This window comes from Mya arenaria, chromosome 4 (assembly GCF_026914265.1).
Source record: "Mya arenaria isolate MELC-2E11 chromosome 4, ASM2691426v1".
Taxonomy (NCBI): domain Eukaryota; kingdom Metazoa; phylum Mollusca; class Bivalvia; order Myida; family Myidae; genus Mya; species Mya arenaria.
In genome coordinates, this window is record NC_069125.1 from 6,532,106 (window position 1) to 6,547,826 (window position 15,721).

Sequence of the window (15,721 nt, forward strand, 5' to 3'; positions counted from 1 at the left end):
TAAATCAAATTTACGAAAAAAAATCTTCCTGCAAGCCTTTCCGAGTGAACCAGATTTTAAATGATAAGTGTAGTTTATGGTTCATGTACAATAAATTAATTCCATGGAATGAATATTGAATAGCAACTGCAAAAATAAATTGGTTTTAATCACATTACAGATTTTATTTCTTGCCGAGTTTATCATCACAACAAGTTAAGCAGATCTCATTTTACAGCCTAATAAATCAATATATATAGCCCGGAATTACCATAACTGGGTTTTCCCATGCCGGTACAAATAAAAGGTGAATTTCGAGCTATTGAAATTCATGTAACGGTCCGATGACTCTATTGTTTCCGAAGTAACGTGTGTATATTACAACGGTTTAATTTTGTTTGTACCGGAGGATTAGGTTGGAAAAACCAAAATTTCTATAATTCCGGGCTTAAACTATTGACTTCATCTCAGAATCTAATAAACATGGTAGACGACATGTAATAAAACATTTTCTTATACGCTTCATAAATATTTCAGTCATAGCTATGCCACTCATGAAATAAAGTTTTTGGCGCTCACTCGGTTAAATATATGCCTTAAAAGGATATGAAATGACAGTATTTGAAGTTTTTTTGGAGAAGCCTGCCAAATAAAATGCAGATGCAACATAATTTCCGAAATGACGTCACTTAAATTTGGAACGTAAAAATGGGTTAAAAATTCAATACAGTGAAAAATATCACATTGACATTTTCACAGTTTGAAACATGATTATATTTCACTGATAAATCGCAATAGCTCACAAAGCATAAAATAAGAATGTTCCTTACCCCTGTGCTGACTAGAGATAACATGATTCTTTCATTTAATGCTAGTGTCTCGCCACCCTTCATTTTTATACGCTTTTTGTCTAAGCACTTCATTGCGTACCTGAAAAAACAAATGAAGTTTAAAGAAAATAAAACACTTAATATATCTTTATTCTACAATAATATATTTAAATTTTTATAACATACATGATGTCACCAGCATGAAGTAACATTATTATATGCAATTTATATAAAACAAGTGTAATAACTATTGATGAACTAATGAATAGTGTTGTAAATTTGGCATTTTTATGTGATTAGAGCAATAAATCATCATATCAATGCTTTTGATATAAATAGAATTACCCATCCAAATAAATAATTTGTGTTGAAGTTGGACTTCTTTAATTATCACCATCCATTGGTCAAAGTTTGACCATCAAATAAATTTACTAAATTTGATAAAAAAACCTTCCATGGCTCATTTATATCAATTTCAGAAAACATTTAACTAATAAAATGAAATTATCCATCTTGAATAATGATCGCTTATACAATATCATCAATACATTATCCACTTGACAATATTAATGTTGTTTTAAATAACAGAAATTTCCAAATTCTATTACAAATGAGAAATCAAATTTTTAATGATGTTTCGGAAAATGAGTTCACTGGGCAAAATCTGGTTTAACTTTTAAGAAGAATCTTGATGAAAAATTACCGCCAAAGTTGCTATAATTTTTTCATCTAATTATTTCATCAGATTGATTACTTGAAATTTGCATATATGCAATGGCGAGTTACGATACAAAGCTATTCTTTATTGCTCCATGAAACAATTAAGTTGGCAGACAGACTCTGAATGGTATGCTGACATAATACATAATTAAAAGCCAATAATGTTGAGCTGGCCAATGTAACATTCATGGAACAGTTCTGAGAAATATTGCTCTTTGACCTTCAATCTAACTGTTGGAAAGTTGACAACTAGGTCTAACAAGCAAGAAACAACAAAAAATATCTGCCAAATGATCCCCAAGTGTGACCTTGACCTTTGACCTACAGACATAGGTCTTGCACCTAACATGCCATCCTGTCATGGTGAGCATTTATGCAAAACTATTTCAAATGGATGTGTTTTTGACCCATGACCCTTTAGTTAAAACGAGACCTAAATTTTGACCTACTGACAGTTCTTGCACTTGACACACACCATTTTCACATGGTGAACATTTGTGCCAAGTTATTTTAGAATCCTCCAATGCATGGCCAAATTAAAGATTGGACAAGCTCAAATTCAAGGGATTTTGACCAAAGACCCATGAGTGTGACCTTGACTTTGATATACAGATATTTGTCTTGCACTCGACACGCAATATTCTAACGATTAACATTAATAATTTTTGTTTGAAATTTTTTTAAAGACCCCATTGCATTTAAGTTCTTGATTTTTGCACATACATTTTTCCTGTGTCTGCTTTCCGACACCCATACACCTCTCCGAACCCGCCTCGCCCGATAATTCTGTGTACACTGAAGTCGTTCATGGTTAACTGAAAAAACAACAAATAATTGTTCATAGACAATTAATACGTACATGCATTAAATAAACCATAAGAAAAAATGCAGAAATATCAGCATAACATGTGAGTGAAATTAAAATTTAACAAGCCCTGTAATTGCCCTATATAATAAGCACCAAACCAGTAAGCATGACCTTGACCTTCAAAGAAAAGATCTGTGTTACACTTCATTTTCATGCGGGGAACATTTATGCCTAGTTATTTGAAATTTGTCCCATGCACTTGAAAATTACATACCAGACACCACCATATATTTTGCAATTACAATATTTCTTGCATTATTTCACGGAATAGCCACTAAGTCAATGACCTTTTGTTACCAAGGTAATATTTTCATTTTATGGACAGTTATGCCAAGTTTTTTTAAATTTGTTCCATTGTCGCATGCATTAGAAAGTGACATTCCAGACTAATTGCACCTAATAAACTCTAAGTGTGATCTTGACCTTTGAGGTAGGAAGTTGGGCATCATCTTCATGTGGTAAACATTTGTGCCTATTTTTTAAATTTGTCCCATGCATTAATGTAGAAGTAAAAGCCCGGACATGGGAAATCGGCTGGACAGACGCAAGGTCATAAAAAACCCTACTTTCATGGTAAAATCATTTCATTGAGGACAGGCTTTTTAGTAAAAAGTACCCATTTGAAGTAAAACCTTTAAAAAACATAACAATTTATAGCTTAAGTTCTCTTATTCCTGAAAGTAAATAAATTTATGAGAAAACCATTCTAAAATCAATTATTCACACTAAAACATCAGTTGCTATGCCCAGAAAGACCCACAGGAATTTACTTGAAAGTCAAACACACATTGATGAATAGCCTGTCAGCATTTTTGGTTCCGGAAATCCTGAGAAACTTATTATTAAAGTTCCAGTACATTTATTAAATGTTAGTTTTTATTGTTCCCTTTAGAGAGTCAGTTATTTTTACTATTCACCATTCATTCATTAAGAATAACTTCTAGATTCTGACAGAACTGGCAGTATACAAAGCTGCCTTAAAACATATTGAACATCCGCTTCATCACCTTACGTTCAATCATCTAGACTGGAAGCTTAAAAAATCACATTAAAGTCACTTTTGATGGAAATCAGTGGAGAACTAGTGTCCATTATAAATATCATCAAGAAAGCACCATATTCAAATAATGTTATAATAATTAAAAATTAAGAAATGATATAATGTCACCTTGACATACATGAAAACAATATGGTACCTGAACTCATTTACCTTGAAAATATAATAACAGACTTTCATTAGTATGGACATGTGACCTAAATGACATCAACTAATAGCTGTTTGTGACCTTAAATTTTACTGATAGCTGATTTTACTGATGTAACCTTGACATTAATAAACAGCTATAAGAAACTTTGACATTAACTAACACTTACAACTGACCTTGACATTAATAAACAGCTGTAAGTAACCTTGACATTAATTGACAGCTATATCTGACCTCCATATAAACAAGCAGATATAACTGACCTTGACATTAATAAACAGCTGAGTGACCTTGACATTAATTGACAACTGTATCTGACCTCCATATAAACAACAGTTATAACTGACATTGACATTAATAAACAGCTAAAAGTAACCTTGACATTAATTGACAACTGTATCTGACCTCCATATAAACAAGCAGTTATAACTGACATTGACATTAATAAACAGCTAAAAGTAACCTTGACATTAATTGACAACTGTATCTGACCTCCATATAAACAAGCAGTTATAGCTAACCTTGACATTTATAAACAGCTAAAAGTGACCTTGACATTAATTGACAGCTATATCTGACCTCCATATAAACAAGCTGATATAACTGACCTTGACATTAATAAACAGCCGAGTGACCTTGGCATTAATTGACAACTGTATCTGACCTCCATATAAACAGCAGTTATAACTGACCTTGCCATTAATAAACGGCTAAAAGTAACCTTGACATTAATTGACAACTGTATCTGACCTCCATATAAACAAGCAGTTATAGCTAACCTTGACATTTATAAACAGCTAAAAGTGACCTTGACATTAATTGACAACTGAATCTGACCTCCATATAGACAAGCAGTTTTAACTGACCTTGACATTTACTGAAAGCTGTATGAGACTTTAACAACTAACAGCTGAGTGTGACCTTGAAATTAACAGATTGCTGTATTGACATTAAATAACAGCTATATTATTTCAGTGACATTGACATCAACTGAAAGCTGTCTGTGCCCCTTGAAATTTCCTAACAGCTATGCTATATGTGACCTGAAAATTAAATTACAGCTGTATTTTACGTTGACATTAATCTATGTGTCCTTGACATTAAGTAACAGCTAAGTGTGATCTAGATATTAACTGATAGCCGTATGTGACCTTGATATTAATAACTTTATCATCAGTGACTGACAATAATAAACTGCTGTATGTTAGCTAACAGCTAGATGTGACCTTGACATTAACCTACAACTGGATATGACCTAGACATTAAACTCAAAGTGACTTCAATGACCAAAACAAAAAAACATATATGACTACAAATCAACACAAATTTGGGATTGTGAATTGGGCCGAAATTTGGCCCCCATTATCAGTTTAAAAGAAATGGACTGTCTGCCATTGATCTTGTTTTGACGCAGGTCTTGTTGTTACTAAAGCTTTCATCTTTGTAAACTTATAATCTGAATAAACCAATTTTATGGTAAATTGACACTAGCTTTAGTTCACTCACCTGTATATTTAATTCCAAGTTTTTCCATTGGCAAAATCTGGTATATTTGTCACTGAAATGTATAAAAAAGACACTATCATTAGAAATGCACTCATACAGAAGATCCTGACCTATAATGATCTATAATGTAAGTGGAGCTAGGTTGTTCACCTGTATATAATTTAATTACATCTTCTCGAACTAAGTAGGAGTGTAATATGAATTAATAGGAAAAATTCCCATAGGTATTAAAGAAAATAATGAGATGGAAAAGTTGCAAACAAAACATGGCATTGTAGCAAAAATATTATGATAGGTGAAAAATGAAACAAGATATCTAACTTGATGTAACTGTTGATGTGAGTGACTTTTATTGATGTAAAAAAATAAAACAGCTGAAAAAAGTAGGAAGGGGAAAACTGGCTGAAAAAAGAACGTAGGGAAAAATGGGAAGTGGAAAAATGTAAAAAGGTAGGAAAGGGGAAAATGACAAAATATGTAGGAAGAGGGAAATGACAGGATCACTAGGAAGAGGGAAATGACAGAATCACTAGGAAGAGGGAAATGACAGGGAAACAAATGAAGGGGGAAAATGACAGGGAAACAAATGAAGGGGGGAAAATGACAGACAGAAGTAGCAACAGGAAAAACTGAACATAAAAGGACAGGGAAAATATGCAGAAAAAAGTATGACGGGAAAAAAGACAGAACAAGTATGAAGGGAGAAAATACAAGAAAAGAAGTAAAAAACACAAAAATGGCAGAAAAAAGGGGGAAAATGCAGAAAGAAAGGAGAAAAGGAAGTGTAGTGAGTGGAAAACGACAAAATAAAAAGGAAAGGAGAAAATAACAGAAAAAGTAGGAAGGGGAAAATGACAGACAGAAATAGCAACGGGAAAAAATGCATAAAAAAGTAGGGCAAATGTGTTGAAAAAGGTACATAGGAAGAGGGAAATTGACCAAATAAAGCAGAAAGGGAATACACGGCAGAAAATAAGTAGGAAACATACGATCAGATTCTGCAAGAGATAATTTGAATCGTGAGGTGTCAAGGTCTAAAATAATGACAAAAGAAAAATAGAACATGCCGACAGACAATTATTGGCTGCACAAATTCCCAGAGAGCAATCATGGATGACAATGATTGATTGAAATACCAGATTCATTATTATCCCCACCAAACTTGTACTTTATCATGAGAAAATCTGTTGAACGCCTGTGTAAAATATTTTGCACTGGGTATTTAATAGAATCATCTATCTAAAACAGAAGAAACATCTCATACATGCCAAAAGTGACTCCAACACATTAACAATATTGAGATGCCAGTGTCTGCCAAGGTAAAGCACAACTTCTGTTGTCTTATCTCATTTTCACAGGTAAAGCTTGCAAGCTTTCATGAACACTGATTTCATCTAAATCATTAGGAGCTAATTCCATGCCTTTGTAAATGATTTATAATTCAGTTATTAATGCATCAAGTAGGTAAGGCCATTCTAGAGAATGCATTGATTATTTTGCAGAATATGGTTTTATCCAAAGCAACTAATAAATATTCCAGCAAAATGTCTCCTATTACAAGATACTCATCCATATACTTATATACACATAAAAGGAGATGCTAATGACTGTGTTGTTATTTTTTTGCAGAAAATGGGCCAATTTTAACAAATTTAAAAGCCAGAGATATGTGCCTTGCTCCACATGTGTATGTAATGTAACATTTAAAGTCTGGCAACATTTGTTCTAAGTTTCATGTATGTCTGAAAGTGTTTTAGTCACGGCCAACACTTTTGCATGCAAAGGACACCAACACCTACAATTTCAAAGCCAACAGCACCAATGCCGACACCACCAACAACACAAAAGAACCCAAGTACAGCAATGCAGACAGCAACAACTCCTGCAACACCAACTAACTGCTCCAATGCCATCAAACACTACGTAACGACTGATAAAACACCAGAAGAGAAATCTTCAAGAAAAAGGTGAGCAAAAAAAAGCCCGAATAATAAGTTGGATGAATGAAGGCTCTTAAAACACCATCACCATCTCATCAACAAGCATAATTATAATGTTAATTGTTGCTTTATCTTATCTTTTATTCTTAGAAAAATACATAGAATTTGTTAACATTTCAATTAATTTACTAAGATAACTTCATTCTTTTTAATATGATGGCTTATATTGTGATATATTTATTTATATTACATTTCACGCTTGCCCATGTAATGCCAATTCTCTTGCCCATTGATGCCAAATCGTGGTAATTATCAATCAATAATACATAATTATTTTCCAAAATCAGTCTCCCTGTCATCTCATTCAGAAACCTCCTGCAACTACCAGAAGTTTTACCCATATCAACAGATGAAATCTGTAGGTGCTAAATTAGATCACACATATTCTTAAAAATAGCCAAACCTATTAATGAATAATAACATATTTAATACAGCAGAACTTTACATTTATCATTATTTCTTGCAAACAGTCACACCAGTATAAGCAATTTGGCACACCTCTGCCATTTTCCATCGAAAACAACCTCAAATATATATGGATGGTTAATACACTGTCAGAAATCCTTTACATGCGAGTAGATCGCGTAGTAGTTTTAATTTAGCAGTTTAACTTAATGACTTTACTCTTGGGAATCTAAATTATTTATATATTGCAATTAATTAATTTATAATACTATTATTTAAAATTTTATAAACTACTTTCACTGATGTACCGACACACATCCGAAATTGTTTTCGGTGGAAAATTGCAGAGGGGTTGGGATGCAATATAAGTCGAATAACAAGTATATAAGTCGAATAACAAGTATATAAGTCGAATAACAAGTCAATAGGCGGTGAGAACACCTCTGCAGGAACCAATTTGATTTGATTTGATTTTTGACAATCTTTGTTGAGAACAATTTAGTGATTAACTTTTTAAAATATTAAAATCTTCCTGTTGTGGGTGTAGGGTGTAGCTGAACCAGATCAAACGTGCAGGACCATTCCTCTAGGGGGCTCTGAGTCATGCCCAACCCCACCATCCCCATGCTCCCTCCCCCCTAGAATGATTTTATTCTTTATTATCCCTTGACAAATTATCTAACATACCTAAAAATACAAAAGCAAAACTTCAGAAAATGATAAGCAGGTCAAGTTCACTAAATGCCTTGAACATGCAATGTAACACCAGTGGAAGCTTGCAGTCCAATAAAAATCACATTTAAAATTCAAGGAAGACAAGGGACGTTTGTCAAACATTATCCCCCCCCCCCCAGCTGAATTGTCATTGACATTGGATGCCTTTGAGGCAGTTTTAAAGGGGCTGTACTCCGTATGATAAAATAGCGGGGAAAAAAAGAAAATTGTCGAAAACTGACATAAACTTGGCATCGATGTGTACAATGCAAACTTACTAACTGAAGTACCACATAGTTTTCAATTTATTTAAGTTAAGCAGTTATTTCATATTTTGCCATTAAAAAAGATTACTGGGTATGTCTACCAGGTAGAATTCATTCCTTATGCGTGATTGGCTAGTCGGTGTTATCACGTGATATTACCAAGGTAGATAATTAGCTTAATTATGTCACCCAATTAGAGTAAGCCGTCGTAGCTCAGTGGATATGACGCTGGACTGCAATTTTGACGACACGGATTCGAACCCGGTCTCCGACACAATTTTTTTTTACATTTTGGTACCCTTTTTACAATTATGATATCAAAGCGTAACACATTCTATTAGATAATTGTCCTGAGATTCGTTACAGAAAAAAACTTTTTTTGGTGCCAATCTGATGTACCGTCCCTTTAAGATTATGACCAAGTGTGAGGATAGTAGATGATGACTGATATTTGCAAATAAATATGTATCCTCTTAGCAGCAGAACATAAGCAAAAAAGACAAATTCTGATGATAAATATGAGTTGTGACCCTTGACGCTATGACTGCAAAATTCATAGGGGTCATCTACTGGTCACCCCCAACCTAAATGTCATGTTTGAAGGCCATGGGCATAGGCACTGTCAAGTTATCACACAGACAAGCATTTTGTGTTCAAGGTAACTGTGACCTTGACCTTTGACCCATACTGCTTAAATCAATAGGGGTCATCTACTGGTCAGGCCCAGCCTCCATGTCAAGTTTGATGACCATAGGTCCAGGCATTATTGAGTTATCACTTAGACAAGCTTTGACAAGCTTTGACCTTTTAATGTTAAAGGTCACTGTGACCTTGACCTTTGACCGTATGACTCCTAAAACCAATAGAGGTCATCTACTGGTCAGGCCCAACCTTCATATCAAGTTTAATGACCATAGGTCCAGGAATTGTAGTTATTAGTCAGACAAGCTTTGGTCTACCGACAGTATGACCAACCGATTGACATCGGATTATCCGCCAGTTAATGCATGCTGCATTATGACATTTCTCTTTTTAAATTGCTAGTGCATTCGTTTAAATCGTAAGTGCCTTCATGCAATTGCTTCGTTCGTGTTTGAAATGGACTACTGCTTGTGTCTATGTGTACAACTTTTAGTTTCCTTCATGTTATTGCTTAGTGTCTACGTCTCAACGAAAAATGACAGATGTCAAGTTTTTACTTTTAATTGACTATTGTGTACTAATTAAAATACAATTAAACTTCTAATAGTATTACTAATAATATTTATATAATGTAATAAGACCATTAAAAGCTAACTTAATTATACATCAACCATTTAGCATATAGACGATAGACGAATGCATTTAGACGAACGCAACTAAACGAATGGAATTAGAAGGGAACCAGTAAATATTGGTATCCTGCAACAGCAATATTAAATGGGAATGAAAACCAAATGCTGGTACTCTTCTTATACACAGGAGAGCACTCTCGCGACTTTTGCGATGGTAGCAGTCAAAAGTTTTCGTGCAGGAGCTGTCAAAATTATATCTAGAAGAGGTAATGTCTGACATTATCTGGACCTAAAAATATAATACTGCTTGATGCTTTTTTCTGCTGATTATTTTTTTCTGGATGTTTTTATTCGGTACTGAGTTAGATTTCTAGTATACATGCTTTGGCTGTCCTGAAGCCAGTGAAGAAAAAGAAATTGAAAATTTGAGTGAATGAAACACATGCATAGATTTCTATTAGGGATGGCAACGAGTACCCGAGTACTCGATCGAACGTCCGAGTACTCGAGTACCAAATCACTACTCGAGTACTCGGAAAAAAAAATAAAAAAAATCTATAAAATTCACCAAATACACGATTTACAGAAAAAAATATCAGATCTGGTTAGTTGCCAATAGGACAATTTACGGTCCCTCTAATCCCCGCTGTGTACACAATTGACCTCAACCAATTAGTTGACATTTGTTGCGATAGTTGCAAACTGTCAACAAAGGACCCCTATTTCAAATTAGCACTGATGTCAATTGGTGAAGTTTTGATAGCGGTACTTTCACCTACACAATTCTATTGTATACCAATTAGAGACCTTTCACCAAACAATAGACGCTAACGAGCGAAAGAGTATCGACCGAGAATAGATTTCTTAATGGGCGTATTTTAACTATTTTTGCAATGATTATCACAATTGATTGGTTGATATTTTAAATCAAGAATTATGAATATTAATGAGATAAACAACAATTACAGAGTACGAAAAACTATCATTTAAAAAATAACAAGTGTAAGTAAACAACAACTGAACTTCGTATTGAATTTTGTTCACTATTTTTATGTATGCTATTAATTTTCGTTCATTGTAATTCTGATTGTTGTTCATTTCTGCAGTGCATACTTGTATAAAATGAAACGAATAAGACAAATTAAAAGCCTGAAACAACATTTGTTTTCTTTTTATATCATTTTTTGTTAAAATACGTAATGGAAACTAGAGATTGCTTTTTTGAAAAAGTGCTTGTCTCCCCTATTGTGTGGTCGTAGCTGAGAAAAAATAAATGATGGACATGAAATTTGTAACTTTGGACTGGAGACAAACCAACAGTGAAGTTTGGTTTATTCGATTATATTAAATAGTGAAGAGAAGAAAGTGTTGTTGATTAATCATGGAAAATGTAAACGAAGTTTGCATTGTATGAAGTTCCTGGGCGCAAGCGTTATTCAATTATTGATCGGAAACCATTTTTCAGCTCACAGTCATCGTGACCATGACCTTTTACCTACTGATCACAACATCAATAGGGATCATCTACATAACCAACTTGCATACCAAGTATTAAGTTCTTGGGTGCAAGTGTTCTTTAGTTACTGAGCGGTAACCATTTCTTCAACTCAAGGTCATGGCAACCTTGACCTTTGACCTACTGATCTCAAAATCAATAGGGGTCATCTACTAGTCATGACCGACTAGCGTACCAAGAATGAAGTTCCTGGGTACAAGCGTTCTTAAGTTATTGAGCAGAAACCATTTTTAAGCTTAAGGTCACCGCCAACGTATCATTTTTTACCTGAAGGTAACCTTGACCTTTTGATCTGAAAATCAATAGGGGTCATCTTCTAGTCATGAACAACTAGCTTACCAAGTATGAAGTTCCTGAAACCAAAGGATCTTTAGTTATTGAGCGGAAACTTTTTCTTCACTTCAAGGTCATGGCAACCTTGACCTTTGACCTAGTGATCTCAAAATCAATACGGGTCATCTTCTAGTCATGACCAACTAGCATACCAAGTATGAAATTCCTGGTTGCAAGCGTTCTCTAGTTATTGAGCGGAAACAGTTTCTTCACCTCAAGGTCACGGTGACCTTGACCATTGACCTACTGATCTCAAAATCAATAGGAGTCATCTACTAGTCATGAACAACTATGAAGTTCCTGGGTACAAGCTTTCTTTAGTTATTGAGCAGAAACCATTTTTAAGCTTAAGGTCACTGCCAACATAACATTTTTTACCTGAAGGTAACCTTGACCTTTGACCTTTTGATCTCAAAATCAATAGGAGTCATCTAATAGTCATGAACAACTAGCATACCAAGTATGAAGTTCCTGGACCCAAAGGATCTTTAATTATTGAGTGGAAACCGTTTCTTCACCTCAAGGTCACGTTGACCCTGATCTTTGACCTAGTGACCCAAATTCAATAGGGGTCATCTACTAGTCATGACCAACTAGCATACCAAGTATGAAGTTCCTGGGTCTAAGAGTTCTATAGTTATTGGGCGGAAACGAAGTGTGACGTACTGACTGACTGACTGACTGACAGACTGATGGACTGACTGACGGACAGGGCAAAAACAATATGTCTCCCCATGAATGGGGGAGACATAAAGATATTACACGCAAATGATTTTTACATGGAAGGTCACCACGACCTTGACTATTGACCTTGTTACCCCCAAAACAATTGGGATCATCTAGACATCATGACCAACCTCACTTCAAAGTTTGGTGAACCTAGATCAAAGCATTCTCCTGATATTGCACGGAAATATTTTTTTACATTAGAGGTCACAGCGACGTTGACCTTTGACCTTGTGACCCCCCAAAATATAGGAGTTTTCTAAACCTCATGATCAACCTCCCTACCAAGTTTGGTGAACCTAGGTCAAACCATTCTCAAGATATTGAGCGGAAATGTTTTTTACATTGGGGGTCGCCGCGACCTTGACCTTTGACCTAGTGACCCCAAAAACAATAGGGATCTTCTACACCTCATGACCAACCTCCCTACCAAGTTTGGTGAACCTAGGTCAAACCGTTCTCAAGATTTTGAGCAGAAATGTTTTTTATATTGGGGGTCGCCGCGACCTTGACCTTTGACCTAGTGACCCCAAAAACAATAGGGATCCTCTACACCTCACGACCAACCTCCCTACCAAGTTTGGTGATCCTAGGTCATGCGGTTTTCCAGTTATCGATCGGAAACGAAGTGTGACGTACGGACGGACTGACGGACTGACGGACTACCGGACTGACGGACAGGGCAAAAACAATATGTCTCCCCCAGAGAGGGGGAGACATAATTTACTTTAATGGTGAAAATGACCAATAATACGACCAGCGCACAATATACGTCATTAACGATACATGTATACACAATCTTGTCTTTGCGAACACATATTCAATATTTCCGAGTAACCGAGTACTCGATCGAACGATCGTCCGAGTACCCGAGTATTAATTTTACTACTCGTTGCCATCCCTAATTTCTATACATGACAGCCAGGCGTACATGTTTTCTTGCGAATGATAGCCTCAGAAATTTCAAAACATGTTATCCATCGACAATTGGTCACCGCCTAGTAGACAACACATTTTAAATTCAGACCGAAACGAGATTAGAATTTGGATATGTGTCTAACTCAGTACCGAATAAAAACATCCAGGAAAAAAATAATCAGCAGAAAATAGCATCAAGCAGTATTATTTTTTTAAGTTCAGATAATGTTTGACAGCTCCTGCACGAAAACTGTTCACTGCCACCGAAGCAAAAGTCTCGAGAGTGCTCTCCCTTGGATAAGAAGGGTACCAGCATTTGGTTTCCATTCCCATTTAATATTGCTGTCGCAGGATACCAATATTTACTGGTTCCCTTCTAATTCCATTCGTTTAAATGCATTCGTCTATCGTCTATATGCTTATTGACAAATGCATACTGCTATTGATGAATATTTATTCAGCTTTTAATGGTCTTATTACAGTATATAAATACTATTAGTTATTTAGTATTTATAGTTAAGTTGTAGTTTTGTACACAATTTAGTTATTTAGTTATTTAAATGTAAGAACTTGAAACATGTCATTTGTCGTTTAGAGGTTAACACTAAGCAATAAAGTGAAGGCATCTTCAAGTTGTATACATAGACAAATGTTTTTGTCAATAACAAAAAGGCACGAAGCAATTGCACGAAGGCACCTGCCATTTAGACGAATGCAATTGCAATTTAAAATGAGAAATGTCATAAAGCAGCATGAATTAACTGGCGGATATCCCCTTCCATAATATACTCCCTCTTCTTTAAATAATCATCCAAATTCCTATCTTAAAAATCCCAAAAAGTATAAACTGAAATTTGAAAAGCACCTGATAAAGCTTAACAAATGTTATAGCACTACAAGCAAAGTGCGTTTGAAGTACTGCAACACTATAATTGTCCATTATGTTCCTGTTTGCTCTTGAGAAAATGGCATTTTAAACCCAAAACCCTTCAGAAAACACAACTGATGTCTTAATTATGAAGAATTGATTGACATAAATAAATTACCTGAAGTGTTGATTTTAACATGATGATGATGATGATGATGATAATGATGATGATGATGATGATGATGATGATGATGATGATGATGATGATGATGATGATAATGATGATGACGGTGATGTAGTAAGTTGTTATGGTGCTGCTGCTGCTAATGATGATGATGTTGATGGTGTAGGTTGTTGGTGGTTGTTACGGTTTTGCGGCGCATACTATTTAAAACAACAACAATGATAACAACTATGATGGTGATGTAGTGGTGACGATGAAAAAGAATTGGGGTTGAATAAATGTTTAACTCAAATTCAAGACAGCTAAAGATACTAATCAAAATTACGGTGTGTGCATACCAAGTGACAAATTACGTCATATATGCTTTGACGGATGGCAATTTTTGCTCAAAATGAAGACTTACAATAAAGATAACTTTTCTTTTACTTCACCAATTTAAATGAAATAAAGGACAGAGATCTATGCCGCTTAAGAGTCCCGCCTTCATTTTATTACCGAAGTTTAATAAGGTCATTAATTTCATCAAACACTTCGACAAACCTGTTTCCATATAATGTTTTGAGAGTGCTCCGTCAGACAGCGGTTTTGTGAAAAGGTTTGTTGAAATGTTTTAAGAAACTTAACTCTCAATCAAACTCTGGTAAAAGACAAAAGGGGCTCCGTAAGCGGCGTAGACTGCACTATGTTTCATTTAAAAAGGTGAAGAAAAAGTTATCTTTGTTTAAAGACTTCATTCAAAGCAAAATATTGCCTTCCAACATAGCATTTTTTACGCAATTTATCCCATTGTATACGCACACTGAATTATCACTGTCAAAAAAAACATAAAATGAGCTAGATGACGATCCTACAATTGTTCATATAGATCAAAGAAATGATACTATTGTAATACAAGAATTGGTTTGTGTCGAAAAGATGACAATGACATATGACACCATAAATATCATGCAGAACAAGTATCAATTATCTGTTTACCTTTGCAAACTCTTTTCAAATAGTCGCCCACGCAAGGAATTCCGGATCTCTTCTAAATATGGCTGTAAATTGGAATCACATGTAATAAAACATACTATAGAAACATTGTATTATAAAGGGTTAACATAGGCACACAATGTTTTATAAAAATTGCAATATTTATTCCCATGTTAAACAAATTTATGAGTATAGCAAATATATATTTATGTTTTATTGAAATAAAAAAAATTATAAAATTTTCCTACTAAAGTATGCCAATATGGGAATATGTAAAACACCTTGTTTTTACCTTTTAAAATTTATAAGGTATTTAAATACAGTCGAAACCCGCTGGCTTGATATCCCGAGGACCAGTCAAAATATTTCGAGACTCACGAATATTGAGCCAAGCGGAAATTATTACATAGACTAAAAGAAGATTGGTCTTTTGCATC

At 34.7% G+C, this 15,721-nt stretch overlaps 1 protein-coding gene across 3 annotated transcripts in view; it reads right to left on the reverse strand.

Annotated features, from left to right (window-relative positions):
* Window positions 1-15,721, reverse strand: part of LOC128230411 (beta-adrenergic receptor kinase 2-like) — a 102,809-nt gene that overhangs the window by 40,783 nt on the left and 46,305 nt on the right. For all 3 annotated transcript variants that reach the window (XM_052942643.1, XM_052942642.1, XM_052942641.1), the window contains 4 exons: window positions 15,288-15,349; window positions 5,109-5,160; window positions 2,253-2,344; window positions 810-909 (listed from right to left, as the gene is read on the reverse strand). In XM_052942643.1, the coding sequence (XP_052798603.1) occupies window positions 810-909; window positions 2,253-2,344; window positions 5,109-5,160; window positions 15,288-15,349 (306 nt within the window). The remainder of the gene's footprint in view (window positions 1-809; window positions 910-2,252; window positions 2,345-5,108; window positions 5,161-15,287; window positions 15,350-15,721) is intronic.